Source organism: Eleginops maclovinus, chromosome 6 (genome assembly GCF_036324505.1).
Source record: "Eleginops maclovinus isolate JMC-PN-2008 ecotype Puerto Natales chromosome 6, JC_Emac_rtc_rv5, whole genome shotgun sequence".
NCBI classification, from domain to species: Eukaryota; Metazoa; Chordata; class Actinopteri; order Perciformes; family Eleginopidae; genus Eleginops; species Eleginops maclovinus.
This window is the reverse complement of record NC_086354.1, coordinates 22494242-22513445: the sequence shown is the minus strand read 5'-3', so window position 1 is coordinate 22513445 and position 19204 is coordinate 22494242. Positions and strand designations below refer to the sequence as shown.

Below are 19204 nucleotides of genomic sequence, written 5' to 3'. Positions count from 1 at the left end.
TTTGCCCTCCTAATTTGTGTCTTGCCACAACTGTTAATCCCTTGTGATTTTCCCAAAATGTAAATTACTGTTAGCACAGCGAAAACTACAGCTCCCATGAGGAAGAAGGCAGGGATTCATCCATTTCAGGGTTTTCTAGAAAAATACAGTCTCTTCCCGCCCAAATTAAGGCCCCGCCCACTTTCCGGTGAAAATCCTGCATCAGAGCGAGCGGGAAAATAATAGTGTCTTCACGTCTTAAAGCTGCTGAGTCATATATCGCACCTCAAACAACAAATAAATCCAGAGCTCCGGTTTCTTGACTTCCTCTCCAGAGAAAAGGAGAGTAAAAGAAAGGATCAGAAATCTCAGTTTCAGTGTCAGCCTGCTGCCTGCCACTCGACCACCGGCAGACCCACCGGACACCCATCCCATATTTATTCTCCGTAAGAACAATGCTGTCTCTGCCGTCTGACCAGACATCTGACACCATCGTCATATTTCTGGACTCATTAGACCCTTTCTGACCAACAGAGAGATTGTTTTCTGGCATCACTTTAACATTTCACGGGGGAAATCGGAACGTTCCAATGCTAAACATCTCTACAGCATTCAAGTCCTTTCTCTGCTGCAGTTATTAGAACCTAGTCGGAGCTAAACATGCAATTTTCAATATCTTTGTTGAGGTTGAAACTACCAAAATATAACAAAGACATCAACAGCGTTACTGCAAACCCTTGATGCTTCCATGAACTTGCTTACTTTGTAAGGCCATGATGTTTTTTGCTCTTGAACTATTAAGACCTATAGGGAAAGTGCATTTGCACAAGTCAGCAAAAAAGAAACAACCTGCACAACATAGTGCTGGGAAAGGCTCTCCTTCAAGGCTGGATTTATACTCATAAGCACTGTTCCCAATATTAATGAGACTTTGAATGACTTTTTCTTCGTTGTGGGACAGACCATCTCTCCACTGTCGCCCCTTTCAAGAGAAGAAGTCGATTTCGGAGCCCAAAGACATCTCATCCTTTGTGTTTTCAAGGAGAAGATGTATCACTCTGAGATCCCAGAACAAGATGAAACAATATCCCAGCATCACACGGGTAACTTCATTTAGAAACTGTTCTCAGAGGAAGCCGGCAGCAGAGCAGCAGCATTCGGAGCAGGAACATCCAACACTGACGATGATTTCCCCCGAGGAGCGAGGCTGTTGGTGCAGCAGTGTCCCTGCATCTGATTCTGTGTGTCCCTTCAAATCCCAATGCCAAAAACAGCAAACTAAACTGGGCTGATTAAGCTTCAAAAAGGCAGGCTCTGATATCTAAAGGTTTTTCTGCCATATTTTAAATAAGAACACACCAATGAGGGCTGTGAGACGCATACACAATACATTGTCATATTTAAATACAAAGCACTGAGGCGAAAGCTAGAAAGCACAAAACAGAGAGCATAGACAGAAAATATCGTCCGAGCAATAAAAACAGAAAGGTAAGGGGAAGTTAAAGAGACTAATATGTGTACTCGCATTTTGGGACACTAAACCATCCCATAAGCAGAGCAAAATACACCTTTCCTATTGCTGCAGGCATGTGATGTGTCTGTGAGCTCTCCCAGCATACTAAGAGTGTTATTATGCCCAATTACTTTGTATTTTCTTCAATCTGAACAGGCCAGTTGTTTCGGAAGCTATCAGTATTTATTCTAAGCTATTAAACAACATTAAAATGTCCCAGATAGGCCACCGTATAAGGCTAGTGGCAATGGATTAGAGGGAAAAAGGTGGAATCAGCATCAGAGTTAAACACTATCCAATCAGCTTTTGAGTTTAAACGTTTCATAAATAATACATAAGGATGTTTCTTTCTTAACTTCAACTCAAGTCTGGCTTATTTAAGGATTCATATTTACAAACCGTAACCGTTTGGGGCGACCCTTTCCTGCTTTTTAGCTGCAGTGCAAGCTCTATTAAAGGTTTGGTGTGGAAGAGCTAGACTTGCCTGCACAGAGTACTGAACGTGACCCGATGAAATGCATTTTAAATGAACTGAAACATCCATTGACGCTCGGGTGGATAAATTGGGGGAAATCACTGCAGCCAGATTCAAAAAAGGTCTTTAAAAGGCTTCTCGGTTTCCCTGAGCTGTTAAACTTTGTGTAACTCTCACAGTTAAAGTCAGGACTGGAAGGTCAAGACAGCTGAGGTCAACCTTAAATAAACAATTTCTCCCTCCAGAATACTTTGGAACAGATTAAGTGTCTAACCTCCGGGTTTTACACAGATCCAGATTAAGACTTTGACTTCCAGGTTTCACCAACACATCACTCTAATCCAGATTAAATCCTCGCCTTCCAGCTCTTACTCACAGCTCAGTTCGATCCGGATGAAGTCTTTGATGCCCAGGTTTTCCAGGAACACACCGGAGGAGGCGGTGGTTTTAAACAGGAAGGAGATATCCGCGCTCAGCTCTCCGTGGAAGGTGGGAAAGTGGAGGTACGACGTCTCCTTGTCGAAAAAAGCAGCGTTCCAGAAGTTCTCTGAGAAAAGGAAAGGAAAACTCCTCGTCAACATCTTTAAAGAGGCCCCTTATTTGGAGTTTTCCCTTTCCTGTAGTGTGTTTTAAAGGTTTGTGTGCATGTAAATGGTCTGCAAAGACTAGAAGTGTTCCCTCTAGACACATTGTACATGATATGCTAAAGGGGGCGGGACATCTCTAAGCGGTTGATCAATCACAACAGAGCCGGCCAGCTAACCAATCAGAGCAGACTGGGCTCTGGTTTCAGACTGAGGGTGAAAAGAGGTGCTGCAGCTCAGGCAGTAAGAGAAAAATAAAGAGCTTTCTGAACATTAAAGCATGGAGACAATATTAATATGAACCTGAAGGTGAGCAGAATATTTCCTCTTGAAATGGAAATCCCGGGGAAACAAATGAGGCAACAAATTTAGCTGTTGCATTTACGGTTACGGTCTTGTTTGATTTATCATATCAAACATTTATTCATACATCTTCTCGGGTATATATAGCTGTAATTGTGAATAATTGGAAAAAAAACTTGCTTTTGTGTTACGTTGAAACGCATTTAATTAGATATGAGAATCAGAGTGTGAAAACTGAGATGGGAATGTGTATCAGCGGCAGTTCTGCTAATGATAAATAGCTTCTAGATGTTTAGGTATTATACCCAGGATAATTTATTCATCGCATTAAACACCTAATCCTGTATTTCCATTTCAATTTCAATAGACCTGAGAGGAACTCATCTCTCAGAAATAATGAGCTATTATTTGCTGCTTGAAGAAATAAACGCTGGCTTATTGGTTTGAATGTCAAAATGAATTTGTTAGTTTTTGTCCTTCTGTGAGTTCGACAAAACAGGAAACAGGACCGGATTTATTTCCCTCCTCTTGTCTTTCTTATATATATTTTCTGTGTATAAACTATTTGGATACAGCTGAAAGAACATGGGGAAAAAACAGGTGCGAATATGTCTGTATAAGTTGCTGAAAATCCAATAAAAACGATCTAAAATCAACTTTAATTTTCCAGAATAGAGTCTCTCTGTCATGTTGTAACCCGGAAACCAAAGCTGTACTTACTGTCTCCATGACAACTGAGCGGTCCCACCCTGTAAGCGGCCTCTGACCCCGGCCTCCTGACGTCACCCAGCACCAGAGACCGGACCGGGAGGCTCTCCTTGTGGATGAGCAGCCCCGAGTCTTCAGTCCTGCAGGAGGAGGAGGAAGAGGACGAGGAGCAGAAGCAGAAGCAGAAGCAGAAGAAGAAGAAGAAGAAGAAGGAGAAGGAGAAGAAGAAGTAGAGGGGGAGGAGTGGGGAAGATAAGGAGGAGGGAGAGAGATTAAGAAGCAAAGTGTAGAGGAGTGTAGACAAATAGGGATGGATGGAAGAGGAGAGGAGGAAGAGGACAAGATGAAGAAACAAAACAATGGAGAGCATTAGAGAGAGGAGGAGAAACACGTGATAATAACCACGTCTAAAGATCTGTGTTTCAGTACCACTCCATGCGGTCGGCGTCACAGTTGCAGTAGTGCTGAGGGTCCACACAGTCTCCCTGCAGGCCGCACACACACTGCTGGCTGCCCGGCTGAGCTCCGCCCCAATAAGTCTGGACTCGACCGGGACCGGGACCCCCGTGCCACCAGCTGAACGGAGAGCCCTCTGAAACACACACACACAAACACACACACACCTTTAAACTTCCTATGTCCCACAACGTTTTATTGTAAGCGAGTGTTTAAGAAGCCTTTCCTGTAGCGTTATTAAGGTTTGTGTGCATGTAAATGGTCTGCAAAGGCTAAAATTCTGGAACATAATGACATCAACACTCTATTGGCTAGCGCTCCACCACATTGTAAGTGATAAATTAAGGGGCGGGACATCTCTAAGCGGTTAATCAATCAGAACAGAGCCGGCCAGCTAACCAGTCAGAGCAGACTGGGCTCTGGTTTCAGACAGAGGGTGCAAAGAGGTGCTGCAGCGCAGGCAGTATGAGAAACATAAAGAGCTTTCTGAACATTAGAGCATGGAGACATGTCCCAGTAGAGGCAAAAAGTACAAATATGAACTGACTCAAGATCAAATATCCTGAACAGAGACGTCCAATCATTCCTGGAAAGCTGAGCCAAAAACCCTGACCCTTATGTGAAGAAATAAAAAAAAGAGAGAGAGTTACTGGATGTTTCTCATATCCCGACTGATGTTTTGTTGGCTTTACCAGCAGAAGTTTACTATGTGTAGCTGATGTACAATGCTTGTTAAAATGCTGCTGTGACAAAAATAATATAATAGTATATAAATATTCCTCCTGAACAAGAATCGATTACAGCCACAAAAAAAGGAAGCCTGGGAAGCGTTCATCCGCTGTTGGTATCTACGGAGGCATTAAAATATGACAATAACAATGTAATTAGTGCACTCTGGCTAGCGTGAATTTCCAAAATAAATGAGGTTATAAAACATTAAACTAACACAAATCTATCTGGAGGATGCAGTCCAAACCTGCAGCCTCCTGCCCTCGGTCGTAATCACACAAAAGATGCTTGCAGGACACAAAGCAACACAGATACACCCTCTGTGGAAAAACTGTTAGCCGTGGTAGAAGTGCTGCATGGAAAGAGTTCCCATCCCTCAGAATCCAGGGTTTGAGGCAGGGGGGCGTCTGCAGCGCGTACCCCGAACGCTGCATATCGTTTTCGATGGAGGGCGATGATGGTACAGTGAAATGTATATTTTTGTGAGAGAGCGTCGCAGTGAGAGAAGGTGATTGTAAAAGTTTCTGTTGAGTCAGCACTTTTTGTTGTATTTTCCCAGAGAGCAGCAGGGGGTTTATAATGGAAACTATCTCTCCACCCATTCTTCCTTTTCTACTACATCCAGTATTTTCATCCATCATTTTATTACCCACCCACCCAAAAAAAGTTGCTTAGGCACACATTTTCTGTGTGTGTGTGTGTGTGTGTGTGTGTGTGTGTGTGTGTGTGTGTGTGTGTGTGTGTGTGTGTGTGTGTGTGTGTGTGTGTGTGTGTGTGCTCTTAGTAGCTCCACAGGAGAGAGAAACTTTGAGGATAGGTTTCTGCATGGATAACTTCAGGTACATTTCTGTAAATTATTATTTGGTTTTTACAAATTCTGGGGATTTTTTTGCAGTTTTATTTGACTGATTGTTTACACAGTATTTTCTGCTCAAATACAAATAACAGCAACAGCTGATAGATAAGAATGTAAGCCCGCTGAAATGTCATACTTAACACAAACTAAAGCTGAGGCTGAATGTCATTGTTTTTTCAGGTATTCATCATAAAAAGTATTATGTAAATTACGAAGGTTTTCCAAATCCTTCTCATTCCATTTTCAGATGGAAATGAGCTTTGAGCTATAGTGTGGTACCAAACATGTCTTCTCTTTTTGAGATTAATATATTTACATGCATGGTCCTTGCTCCATAAAGATATATATATAATAATAATAGCCAACAAATAAACCTTATTTCATGGCAATCAATCTGATAGGTGCCGAGCTATTTCACTTCAAATCAACCACATGGTGGCGCTAAAGGAACAGTGAGAGGGCCATCAACATAAATTTGATTCATCCTCTGGGTACCATGAGTATCTGCACAAAGTTCCATGGCATCCCATAATAATACATGGTATTTATATAGTGCTTTTCCTGGTGCTTAAAGCGCTGTACAAGCAAGTAAAGATAATAACAACAAAAACAAAGGAAGTGCTAAGCAGCAGTTAGATGACTAGGAGGCTTATTGTTTGAAAACGGTTTAAATTTATCAGACTGGACCAAAGTGGTGGACCGACCAACAAACAGCAGGGCTAGAACATGGATGCAATAAAGTGTACATGACCGTGGCGTGTTCAGTGGGTGTCTTTACACAGAATCAGGATTTCTTTCCTGCATGCAATTGGTCACTGTTGCATGTATTGCCACCAAGACAAATCCAATTAGACCTGTTGATCAAAGTGATCGTTCCTCTTCTTCCAATACTCACCGTCTCTGAGTCAATACGAGCGCAGGAAAACACAGAACTAACTCAATAATATATCTAGGAGCAGGAATTAAACAAATACAGAATAATCAATGTATCTGATTCAGAATAAAATCCCTGAAACCACAACAACGAGCGTAACGATTTCTCAGTTTCTGGTCGATGAGAGCCGAACAAAGCCTGCTCAACCAAGCTTTCATTAACTTTGATAAAACCCAACAACAATATTAAGAACCAGCGCTTGTTTACAGTCTGTTTTATTCAAATGAGGAGTATTGAAGAAAAAGGGAGGAAAGAAGGCTCTCTCCGAGATAAGATTAAAAGATTAAAAGGATTAAGATATTTCAAAGGTGAGATTTACTGCTGAGTTATGCGAGTATCATCACAAACAGAGAATAGAATACAATCAAATGTTGGCTCATGATTCAAGCTTCAAGAAAACAAATCTTCTATCCTCTAGTTTTCCAAAGTCAATAACACCATATAAATCAATATAAAGTAAACAGTGCAATGAATTAATTTGTAATATTAAGCTACTGTTAGCAGCCGGTTAGCTTAGCACGTGGACTGTCAACAGGTAAGGCTAGCATGGCTCTTTCCACAATAACAAAATCCACCTTTGAGCACCTATACAGCTCACTAAATATCCAATACACACTATAAATTCGAGTTATAAAGTGGATAAACATGAGTTCTGAGGTTGGTGCAGGATTATAGCTTGCTTTTGAGCCATGCAAACAGAAGAAAGTGCAGGAAGTAACTTAAAGAAATAATCTTCCTCGTGACCCCTGAATAACTGAACATTTACATTTTTACAATTGGCCCTTTGTGTGGATAACCCAAACAAGATATAAGGTGTTATTTAGTGAGCTTTAGTGCTGTTGCTAAGCAGATTCTGTAGCCTTCAGAGCCAGGCTAGCTGTTTCCACCTGTTTCCAGTCTTTATGCTAAGCTAAGATGCCGGTCGGAGCTCGTCACAGACATGAGAGTGGTGCTAATCTTCAGAGACTAAAAAAGCCTATTGCCCAACATGTCAAAATATACTTTTAACGTTACCACCTCATAAGACAAACACATGAGGGTACATCTAGAAAGCATGTCCTGCAGAGCCTCTTACCTGGAGTGTTGAGGAGGCGGGACTTCCTGCAGTGGTAGGACAGTTCCTGTTCGCAGTGCTCTGATTGGCTGATGGCGGCCAATAGCTGCTCCTCTTCAGTGGAGTAGTCAAAGTGAACTGAGAGCTGGTTGATGTCTGGAGACGGTCGCACTCTGGTCAGCTCTGTGTTGTTGTGCTGGATCACCATCCATGTGTTCTCCTCTGGTGGGGGAAGATTCATAGATTTATATTGCATTTTCAACAACAGCTTTTACCTACTGACATCTTATTTATCGATATTTGGTTCTGGTACTCTCACTCAAATAACTTTATAAGAAGATTGATACTACTCCTCCTGTACATTAAATATGAAGTAATGCTAGCTTACAGTTTACAAGTGTACACACAGCAAGCTTACTAATAAACACACTTTGATGCTTTTACATTTTAGTTTTTGATTAAACAAATGAGATTTATCAAGTTCATTAGCTTTAGATGTTCTAGCAGCTGTGTTTTTAAAGTTAAATTAGATGCTAGCCGTTCCCTAGATTTCCAGTCTCTGTGCTAAGCTAAGCTAATAGCCTTTGAATTTAGAGAGTAAGCATGAAATTGGAGTCAATCTTCTAGATTTAGTCCTGGTAAAAAGCTAAAAGGCCTAAAGTATTTTTCACAATGAGTTGGCTGTGAGAGAAAAGAAAGCTTCTACTTCCAGGTCAGCAGCTCTGATGATTGGTCTAAAATGTAATGTACAAATTAAAACACTTACACCTTTAATATTCTTAATTTATCTGCCTTTCCTCAGCTTTAATTGAGTCTTACACTAGCTTGTTGTTTATGCTGTTGTATTAACGACACTGCCTGCTCGAGTGTCATAATGAATAGGTCCGTAATTAAGGATGTACTCTGCCAACACACCCTGTATATATAATGATTAAATACATGAAGCATCATAAACTTAAGATTAAAAAAAAACTGAGAGGAAACAAACTGAGGATAGGGAGAGAAAATTGGATCATCATTATTAGGATTTATTCACGTACACAAATGATGTGAAGCAGCGAGACGTCATTACTCATATTTTTATGATTAAACGGATGACATGACAGAGGAAAAAGAGAGGAAAAACTGAGGATGGAAGATAAAGTGGATCAGAGCGTGATGAGAGGAGCATCATCATTTACAATTATGTAAATTTTAATCATGAAAAGCTTTGAGTGATGATGTGCGTGTCGGTGTGTGTGTGTGTCACCTGTCATGTTGCAGTACACCAGCTGCGGTTTGATTGGTCCGCTGCCGTCCACGTCGATGTAAAAAGGTCCCGACGTGTTGCCGTTGTGTTTGTACGCCTCGCAGGACTGTTCGTACACAGCTGGAGGAACATAATGAGATCAGCTAAACACATGGGTTGTGAGGGGATGAAGAACTACACACTGTGGAGGATTATGGGTAAATAACCAACTGGTAATCAGAGTGAAGAAACTCATCTTGCGTTTTATTTCTGAGTCATAAAGTAAGTGAGTGATGGGAGCACAAACACCTTTATCTGGCCTGCCTCTTCCTCTCTATCTACAATACACACACACACACACACACACACACACACACACACACACACACACACACACACACACACACACACACACACACACACACACACACACACAAAGTCCTTCAAAGTCAGAGCCATATCTAAGAGTTCCCACACCTGTGTATCTCTCCTCTCCCGCACAGCCGAGGGCATTTTATTCATCACATTCCCTCAGAGGAACAGCAGCAATAAAACCTGAGACCAGAGGTGGATTGTGGGAAAGTTTCTGCTTTTGGTTTTTGAGGATTTGACTCGGGGGAATCGGCACAGAACAGATGAATCTGGCCTCGCTGCTGCAGGTGTATTTATTCTCTCCCCATGCAGCACTTTAGTCACAGCTCCAGTCTCATTAACCTTCATCATATCTCTCACATACAAACAGGTTTTATTCAACTGTATCCTCCCCCACTGGAGATAATGATGTGCAGATTTAAATATACCTCAAGGGGGGTGGTCTCTTTAGAGGCAGATTATAGTTTATGGACGTATTTATGTGGTATAATGTTATTATGGCACTCACTAAAGTAATTGCTGTGTTCTGGAAAGATCAGAAAGGTTATAAATAAATGTCAAATCTACACAAAACTAATTTATTTGAAGATGAAATTCAAAATGAGAGCATGTGCAGTTGTGTCAAGCATCCCGTGCTGCTGTACTTGCAGGTTTTTTCTTTCTTCGTTAAGTTTTTAATAACACTTCCAGTTCTGTATGTTGCATGCTTTTATTGACTGTTATTTATCTTTAGGGGGACTAACAAAATCTCTCCAGGGACTATTGATGAAAAGTAGCCTCTTTTTTTTAACAGAAACGTTGATTAATGCGCACTGTCCCTGTTAAATAAACGAAGGAAAAACAGGGAGTTGGTCTGTAAAGAGTGATGGATGTTTACCATCTCACAGTTTGGGTATTTATCTACCATTTTGCTTTGTTTTCAATCCAAATATAAAATGCTAATACGCCAGTTTGTTGTATAACCTATCTTCTCATGTTTCCTGCTCTGTCAAACTTATTTTAAGTCATGTTGCCTTCTTGTCAAATCTCAGAAATCCACTTTGTTCATTTGATTTGTTTTAAAGCTAACAGAAATAATGGCCGTTACTACAAAATGAGATTCAGGTTGTAAGACTTTTTGAGTTGGGAACACATTTCCTTTCATGTATTAATTAAGCAAGTTATTCAAACTCTATCTTGAATAATAATGATTAATAGTAATCTGTCCTTCATGTCGTTAAACAAATGGCATGGAAGCTATACGTTTGGTGTGTGGTCCGGGAATGTGTTGCATGTGTTCCTGTTTGATGTTTATATGGCAATGTTTCTGCAAAGCACTCAAACTTAAAGCGGTGTTGGCGCTGCATGAGTCATATCTTTCACTGACTTTAAATTTAGCAACATAAATAGTATTTGTTCTGTTCAACACACCGCCTGAATCCTAATTTGTGTTATTCCCTCTGGCTCATCACCTCTCTCTCAGTCTTTTTGTGTCTTGTTGGTTACTGTGCTGCTGTTGGACTCACGGCTGTGGCAGGTGGCTCCGCTGTAGCCGCTGTCGGAGCAGTTGCAGTGGAAGACGGTCCAGGACTGACTGCAGCGGCCGCCATGTTCACAGCGACTGGGAGAACACCTGAGGGAGAGAGAGAGAGAGAGAGAGAGAGAGAGAGAGAGAGAGAGAGAGAGAGAGAGAGAGAGAGAGAGAGAGAGAGAGAGAGAGAGAGCAGGGTTTGAGTTCCTTTAAACAGGGTGGATTTATGTGATGTATACGACATTTCAGAGACAATTCTCATGGATTCTCTGCATTAACCAAAACACTGATTTATTTAAACAATAAGATCCTGCTTTATATTGTGTTAACTCCAGTAGTGTTTATTTGTCTGACAGTTTATAGGTTCTTTATCTTCAGTCAACTGTATATATATATATATTTTTTTTTTTCCTGTAATTCCGGTTTATTTTAATTTCTATTTTGAGATGTTTCTATTTTAGAATTGTTTATAGACTTTAGGCCTTGGTTTGTCAGGACTGCATTGCAGCAGCAACAACAACCATTTTCTTGAAAGAGTATCCCAGATGTTTGGATTTCTTGGAAGGCCTTGAACATTGCTATTTAACTTCGAACGGCTGCATCAATCAGTGAATCATTGGTGTGTGTGTGTGTGTGTGTGTAGGTTAGCATGTTAGCACAGCAGGTGTAGCAACGATACTCTTACTTCCACATAGTTCAGGAAACAACACCAGGGGGATTGTCTTCCGTCTCCAATTGGGAGAAGTTTCACACCATGCTTTCAAACTCTCACTAAAGAAAACTTTTTCTAAATGAGCCTCTTTAAAATGCAGCTGCATGCAAAAACCTTTTAGCGGAAGCACTTCAAGGTTATAAACTGTAGCAACGGAGCGTCAAATACAGTGCCGGCGCTAAATGGGGGGCATTCGAGGGCCGTGCCCCCCTAGCGGTCATTGATGCCCCTCCTACCAGCTGTGAAGCATATTCTCGATCTGTCACAATCGACTATAATTGACGCTCAGTTCGAAGTTGCTAAAGAGTTTTTAATGTCACAAAAGCAAGCAAGCCCCCCCCCCCAATGACCCAATGCCCCTCCAGTAGATCTGCTCTGGCGCCGACTCTGGTCAAATAGAACATTTGTCATTATTAATATTGCTTTTTGTGTATATAGAGATGTGTAGGGGAAGATCGGTGTTGAAATCAAACACCACTTTTTTCGTTGAATGAAGGACTTATCAGAATATTCCTTTGAAACAACTTTCACCTTTTTTTCAACTTGAATAATTCCCTACTTTCTCACGTTGGATTTTTTTCTCATTTGAAAAACGAAAAGGCTTCTACTGAATAGAAAATGTCCTTTCGGCTTCGGCTCCACAGCATGTGATTGATCGGAGTCGCACTGCTAAGGTGAAGCCACACTGTTTGAAGAAGCCCCCTTTAAGTGAGACCTCACCGCAGCGCTGTGTGTTATTTATAGATACACATCATGACATCAGTCCTGTGTGGGAGGGAGGAGAGAGACGGAGGGTGAGAATGAATGCATTTGAAAGTGAAATTGTGACACACAGGAAATATGGTTGTTGTGTTTTGGTTTCCCTGCATACAGATGATCTACAGTATCCTGGCTGTGGGAGGCTTCAATGGAGATCAGGTGATAAACCATGAGCATTTTTATATATCAACGTACTCACAGATATAAATTGATCCGTCACACAGCCATGAATGCAGCTCCTAACCTAACTCATGGATCTTTAAAAAAAAATGTATTGCAGGCATCAGTAGTAGAACAAACCAAATACATACAAACAAAACAACACATTGCAAATTAACAAGTGCATCAACAAGCTAGCTGTTTGTGTGCTGTGTTACATTTGTTTACAAGGTTTGGTTGAATGCTGGAGTCTGATTGGTCAATTGGGCCATTTAGCAGTCTGATCTTCCTCGATAGCAGGTGGTTAATAAGGACACTCCGATCAAGGGACTATCAATCTGCAGAAAGGAGCAATTTTATTTTGGTTGGACCTGGACGGTTACAGAATCAATGATTTTAGGTGGAATTGCTGTCGCTGCAATTTCCAACACTCAAAAGGACTACTTTTTCTTGCCGAAAGCAGTACAATAACTTTTTAATCAATGAAATCGTGTTTGAATTAATATGTTGTGTCAAATGACCCGTTTGTGTCTGTAACAGGACCTATAATTAAACAAGCTGTCCATGTTCTGTGTCAAGGGACCTTTATTTGGTTAGTAGTTCAGACTGTGCATGACAACATGAAGACCATGTTTCTGTGTAATTATTTTCAACCCTGTGAGGAACACACACACAAAATGGAATTCTCCTCCATTGATACTGGCAGGGGTCTGGAAATCTTACAGACAGATACCTCAAAATTTGTTGAGAAACATGAAGACGTACTTTGACGTGTTACAGACAGACAGAGGGCGACAGGAGGTGATGAGTAACACTGCTCTTATCCACACAGGTGGCTTTCTATCTGTTGCAAGACCGGCTGGCACCTCACACACACACACACACACACACACACACACACACACACACACACACACACACACACACACACACACACACACACACACACACACACACACACACACACGCGCACGCACGCACTTTGGCGTCACCGGTGCACAGCTGGGCAGCGCGTCCATGCTGACTTTGTATCTGTCTTTATACTCTTGAATAAATGTTTCAGAGTGTGTTTACTTCTGTAAATGTATTTGACAGTTTCAGTTTGTGTTTGCTCACACCCAGGAAGCAATATAAAAGATAAAATAGATGACAGAGCAGAATCAGCAGCCTCCTTTTTTATTTCGATAAAAGCAATGACTCAGCAGCCTGTCACAGTGTGACTTTTACCTCCATTTATCTTCACACGGCTTTAATGTAAGAGTACGCTGGAGACTTGCAGTTAAAACACTTTGCTTTCACTTTTATTTTATACATTAAATGTGTGTGTGAGTGTGGCAGGGATGCTATGTGTCTGCAGCCATCTAACTCAGTCTGGCAGAAGTGACCTATGATCTTTTTCTGTTTCAATATCCAAGTACTCTACTGACGAGTGTAATAATAGTACAATATACTGAGTCTGTGTCACACCATCTTTACATTAAGAAGTACTCCAAACATGTTCCAATCCATGTTTTAGCCCTTCGAAATTCATCCTCATGATTTGTAAGTGACCAAAGGATGATTCTTTGGATGGTTCTTTGGATGGATGGATGGATGGATGGATGGATGGATGGATGGATGGATGGATGGATGGATGGATGAATGGATGATGGATGGATGGATGGATGGATGAATGGATGGATAGATGGATGGGTGATAGATAGGTAGGTAGATGGAGAAACATCTCAATAGGAATATAATAGCATTAAAAAAGTAGCAAATATATAAGTTTCGGAATAAAAATGTACACAAAACTATAGAGCAGGATATTATATATACAGTAAGTGTGCAAGGAATAGAACATTAATGTAAAATGTACTTACAGTGACTGAAAGCTGTTAGTGTCAATGAGTAACAAGTATTGGTTAAATCCTTGACCTCATCCAAGGTTGGTTTTTTTTTGGAGAATATAACACATCCAGTACCAGGATGACCAAGTGGTTACGGCGTTGGACTTAAGATCAAATGGGCAACAGCCCTCGTGAGTTTGAACCCCACTCCTGGTGGGACAGTATGGAGGTAGCAGGTCACATGACCACAAAAATGGCATTAGAGATTATTAGCAATAACAGTCACAAAAATACCTTAGTGTTTCCAGACATTTTTCAGTTGAACGGAAATGCAGAATTAATGTCCAGGTGGATGCCAAAACCCTAAGATCGTGTAGTACACAAGGTTGACTGACTGATGTTTATAAACTGTCACACACTTTGCACCTCCAACACTTCCCTAACAACAACTTGTTTTAGTGAATAGTGTCTTACTTGCAAAAACATGTCATGTACTGTATCATTAATGCTGCTATTCTGGTGCAGACGGTCTCAAAATGTTGTATCAGCAGGATGGACTTATGGTTAAAGAGTCCCTATTATTTATTGAGGTTTTCCCTTTCTTGTTGTGTGTTCTATAGGATGTAGTGCATGTAAATGGTCTTCAAAGGCTAAAATCCCTGTGTCCCCTCCAGAGGGAGTTTCTGGAGAGATTTAAAAGGGTGACACGGTTGTTGCTGCTCTTATTTTCCAGGTTTTCACCTCTACAGGGAATGGAGTTTTTGATCATGTTGCTTGCAATGTGACATGGTTTGAGCTGAAGTAAATTGCCACAGAACTGATGGGTCATGTGTATTAAATGCATGACTGCTTCTTTGTTGTAGTAGTCATTGCATTGGCCTGCTCTGAGGTTAGAGGTAGCTGCGTCCATAACTTTCTATAAACTCTATATCCCATGGTCCCCAAATTTAATGAACAGCTGCAATGAGGGAGAGGGAGCCATGATTTCTATTTCAGTGAGCCTAACCAGCAAGAACTGAATTCTGCTGGATAATAATCTAGTACATTTAGAAACAGATAATTAATCAAATCCACTGGAGCAGATTCCCCCTCTCTGCTGAGGATGTGACTGGAGTTTGTAGCTATGCATTTATGTTGATTCGATTAAACATCCTCCTGTTTCTACATTCACTAGATTGTTATCCAGCAGAATCCAGTTCTTGCACGGTGCTTTGGTTTGTGTCTGCTGGTTTTAGATTTGTGCTATTTAGTGTGACACTGAGACAGCAGGCAATTGGTTCGGCTCCACATGAGTTACTCTCTTGATGTGGGATAAATATAAATGACTCTCACACAGATGAAAATGGAATTGATGACATACAATAATGATAAACTGCAGCTCGTGTCTTTATTTGAACGTCTTTCAGCATTTCTCTGTCAAACGTTGAGATGAAAATTGATATGTTTTCCTATAAATGTTTAAAATGTTGTGTTTTGTTTTAGCTGTGGTGGTCTGTCAGTGGGTGGGACTTAAACTAAAGTATCTCAACAGCGGGGTGATGAATTGCATTGAAACTATTGAATGAAGGTCCCCAGAGGATGAACCCTCCTGAAGTAGAAGAACGTTAGATGGATTTAATTTGGTTCAAACATTCAGGATTATTTGTAATAACTTTGCTGCAGATTTGAGCATTTAGCTCAAAGAAACGCTGCCTATAGACACATCTGTATATGATATTCTGCATTAGTTTGTCTTTATATTATCATTATTATTATAAAGGCATATGAATGTTCAGTGGTCTTTCTATGCTTGCACTCTTTCTGTTTGTCTCTCTTTCTCTCTCTCTCTGGGTGTATTTTATTGTAAATGTGCGAGGGAATGGAGCTTGGTGATTTCTTTATGCCTCAAATAGAAAATTATAAGAGTAAATGGAGGAGATGGGCAAAAGAGGAAATTGAAAGTCTTTCATTGATGCCCAGATGAAATCTAGGTAGTATTAGTAAAACGCAGATGGAGAAAGAATCCAACCAGAATGAAGAGTCGTGACATTAACAGAGAATGGAAGGTAATACATGACTCCTTTGACAGTGGGATATAACACAACGCCATCATGGTGCTAATTAAAACAGGCTCCAGAATCATGACTAAAAAGCAGGTGAGATTAACACTTATTATCAGGGAGTCAAACAGGTTTAAAAACAACAGTGGGATCACACGGAATCAAACCAACAGAGCTGTGTGATTATTTCACACCTCAGGTCTCCACTGAACAATAATGCTCCATTCCTTAATCGAAATACTGTGTGTGTGTGTGTGTGTGTGTGTGTGTGTGTGTGTGTGTGTGTGTGTGTGTGTGTGTGTGTGTGTGTGTGTGTGTGTGTGTGAGTGCAATGCTTCTGATTTTGTTTGTGGCTGTTTGTTTCTTATTTTCCATCGACCACTTCACAATTCAATGACTCTCCCAAATACTCAAAGATGAATACATTAAACTTCCACAACAATCGTGTCTCAAAAAAAGAGAAAGGGGGCACGACTCCAATTATTCATCTGTGTGAAGGTGCACGCTGGCAAAAAGCTTTACAAATTACATGTACGTTATTATTTAAGTGATCTGATGGGAGCTCAATCAATATCTGCCACATAGGATGTTCCAATGCCTTTCAGAGAACAGCATGACATGTTATCATGCATGATTTCAAATAAGCAATTAGATTCAGGAACCTGGGAGGTAAAATGTTATCTTTTAGTTTAATGCCTCTTTGAGAAATTTATGTGCAACAATTATTTTTTGAATTTGAAGTATTCTGACAGGTAAGCCTCACCAGGATGGCCGAGTGGTTAAGGCGTTGGACTTAAGACCCAATGGGCAGATGCCCTCGTGGGTTCAAACCCCACTCCTGGTAACATATTAATCACTACTTCCTCCTCCATTTATTAAAAGCACATAAGCATGAGAGGCAAACTCTAAGTTTCTACAGAAAGAGCAACATAAACGCCTTCCAAACTGTAAGGAAGAAACAGGTCCTTTGAACACAGCAGCTATGACAAAATGAAAGTGGGGTTTGTATAAAAAAAACAGCCAATTATTATTCGGTCTGTTTCCATTTCCTATGTTGCATTATATGAATTAAGGTAAGGTTAAGGTATCCATGCACTTCATTGAGGCAATCGAGGAACTTGATGCTCTATTTCCTCATGAATCTTCTGCACTTTCAGTAACAGTGTTTCCATTCCCTACCTCTAACTATGACATGTGTAAATGATGGTATATGCTCCTGTAGAACATCAAATCAACCTTGTTCACTGCAGCATATATACTTCACCACTCAGCAAAGCTCTGATTGGTGGAGCTTGCTGTTACCATGGACCATTCACACCAAACCAACATGACAGCGTTTAATCTTCCTTCTATTGTGAAATTATTTTACCTAAAGTAAGCTGAATGCAGTTGCTGAATCCATTTATTGCACAGTTTGAATGGTTAAAGTATCCATCCATTTAATATATTTTCTCATGACATTTGACCAAGGATGATTTCAAAGCTTTATTTTGTCTACATCCTCACCAGGATGGCCGAGTGGTTAAGGAGTTGGACTTAAGACCCAATGGGCAGATGCCCTCGTGGGTTCAAACCCCACTCCTGGTAACATATTAATGACTACTTCCTCCTCCATTTATTAAAAGCACATAAGCATGAACGGCAAACTCTACATTTCTACAGATGGAGCAACATAAACGCCTTCCAAACTGTAAGCAAGAAACAGGTCCTTTGAACACAGCAGCTATGACAATATAAAAGTGGGGTTTGTATAAAAAAAACAGCCAATTATTATTCGGTCTGTTTCCATTTCCTATGTTGCATTATATGAATTAAGGTAAGATAAGGTATCCATGCACTTCATGGATGACATACGAGCAATTTGACGTCTATTCCCTCCATGAATCTACCAGGTGGCGATGTTACAGGGTGACAGTTTAAATCAACATGGGATCACAGGATCAACCACAGAGTGTTAAATTCACACCTCAGGTATCACTGAACAATAATGCTCCATTCTTAGAAATACTGTGTGTGTGTTGTGTGTGATGTGTAGTGTGTGTGTGATGAAGTGTAAGTGTTGTTGTGTGTCGTGTTGTGTTTCAGTGTGTGTTGTGTGTGTGAGTGCATGTTGATTGTTGGTGTATTGTTCTTATTTTTAGACATTCAAATCACCTTAATTCATGCTCCAATACTCAAAATAATACATTCAACTCCACAACAATCGTGTCTAAAAGAAGGTGGGAGCTCAATTTTACATGAGGACCATGGCAAAAACTAAATACATGACGTTTAATTAAGTGTTTCATGTGGTCAATCATTCTCACTAAGTAAGCTTTAAGAACAGCATGCTGAATCCATTTCAATTGCAAGTTGATGGTCAGGATACCATAATGTTATATATTTAGTTTATGCCTTTTGACATAGGAATTATTTTTAAGCTTTAGTTGTCTACAGTAATCTCACCAGGATGGCCGAGTGGTTAAGGCGTTGGACTTAAGACCCAATGGGCAGATGCCCTCGTGGGTTCAAACCCCACTCCTGGTAACATATTAATGACTACTTCCTCCTCCATTTATTAAAAGCACATAAGCATGAACGGCAAACTCTACAGTTTCTACAGAAACATAAACGCCTTCCAAACTGTAAGAAGAAAACAGGTCCTTTGAACACAGACAGCTATGACAAATAAAAGTGGGGTTTGTATAAAAAACAGCAATTATTATTCGGTCTGTTTCCATTTCCTATGTTGCATTATATGAATTAAGGGTAAGGTATCCATGCACTTCATGGATGACCATCGAGGAATTTGATGCTCTATTCCCTCATGAATCTCACCAGGATGGCCGAGTGGTTAAGGCGTTGGACTTAAGATCCAATGGGCAGATGCCCTCGTGGGTTCAAACCCCACTCCTGGTATCAACTAACCGTAACTTCTGCACTTTCAGTAACAGTGTTTCCATTCCATACCTCTAACTATGACATGTGTAAATGATGGTATATGCTCCTGTAGAACATCAAATCAA

At 40.6% G+C, this 19204-nt stretch overlaps 1 protein-coding gene and 4 non-coding genes across 5 annotated transcripts in view; 4 read left to right on the top strand and 1 right to left on the bottom strand.

The window, feature by feature from the left end:
* LOC134866390 (contactin-associated protein-like 4) overlaps window positions 1-19204 on the bottom strand; it is a 100627-nt gene that overhangs the window by 26683 nt on the left and 54740 nt on the right. Inside the window, exons 12-17 of the mRNA XM_063886530.1 lie at window positions 10697-10803; window positions 8841-8960; window positions 7613-7813; window positions 3992-4154; window positions 3575-3702; window positions 2344-2514 (exon numbers count right to left, since the gene is read on the bottom strand). Of these exons, the coding sequence (XP_063742600.1) occupies window positions 2344-2514; window positions 3575-3702; window positions 3992-4154; window positions 7613-7813; window positions 8841-8960; window positions 10697-10803 (890 nt within the window). The remainder of the gene's footprint in view (window positions 1-2343; window positions 2515-3574; window positions 3703-3991; window positions 4155-7612; window positions 7814-8840; window positions 8961-10696; window positions 10804-19204) is intronic.
* trnal-uaa (transfer RNA leucine (anticodon UAA)) lies at window positions 16961-17043 on the top strand. The gene has a single exon. It is a non-coding gene; the product is annotated as a tRNA-Leu (tRNA).
* On the top strand, window positions 17704-17786 carry trnal-uaa (transfer RNA leucine (anticodon UAA)). Its single transcript has one exon. It is a non-coding gene; the product is annotated as a tRNA-Leu (tRNA).
* Window positions 18643-18725, top strand: trnal-uaa (transfer RNA leucine (anticodon UAA)). The gene has a single exon. It is a non-coding gene; the product is annotated as a tRNA-Leu (tRNA).
* trnal-uaa (transfer RNA leucine (anticodon UAA)) lies at window positions 19015-19097 on the top strand. Its single transcript has one exon. It is a non-coding gene; the product is annotated as a tRNA-Leu (tRNA).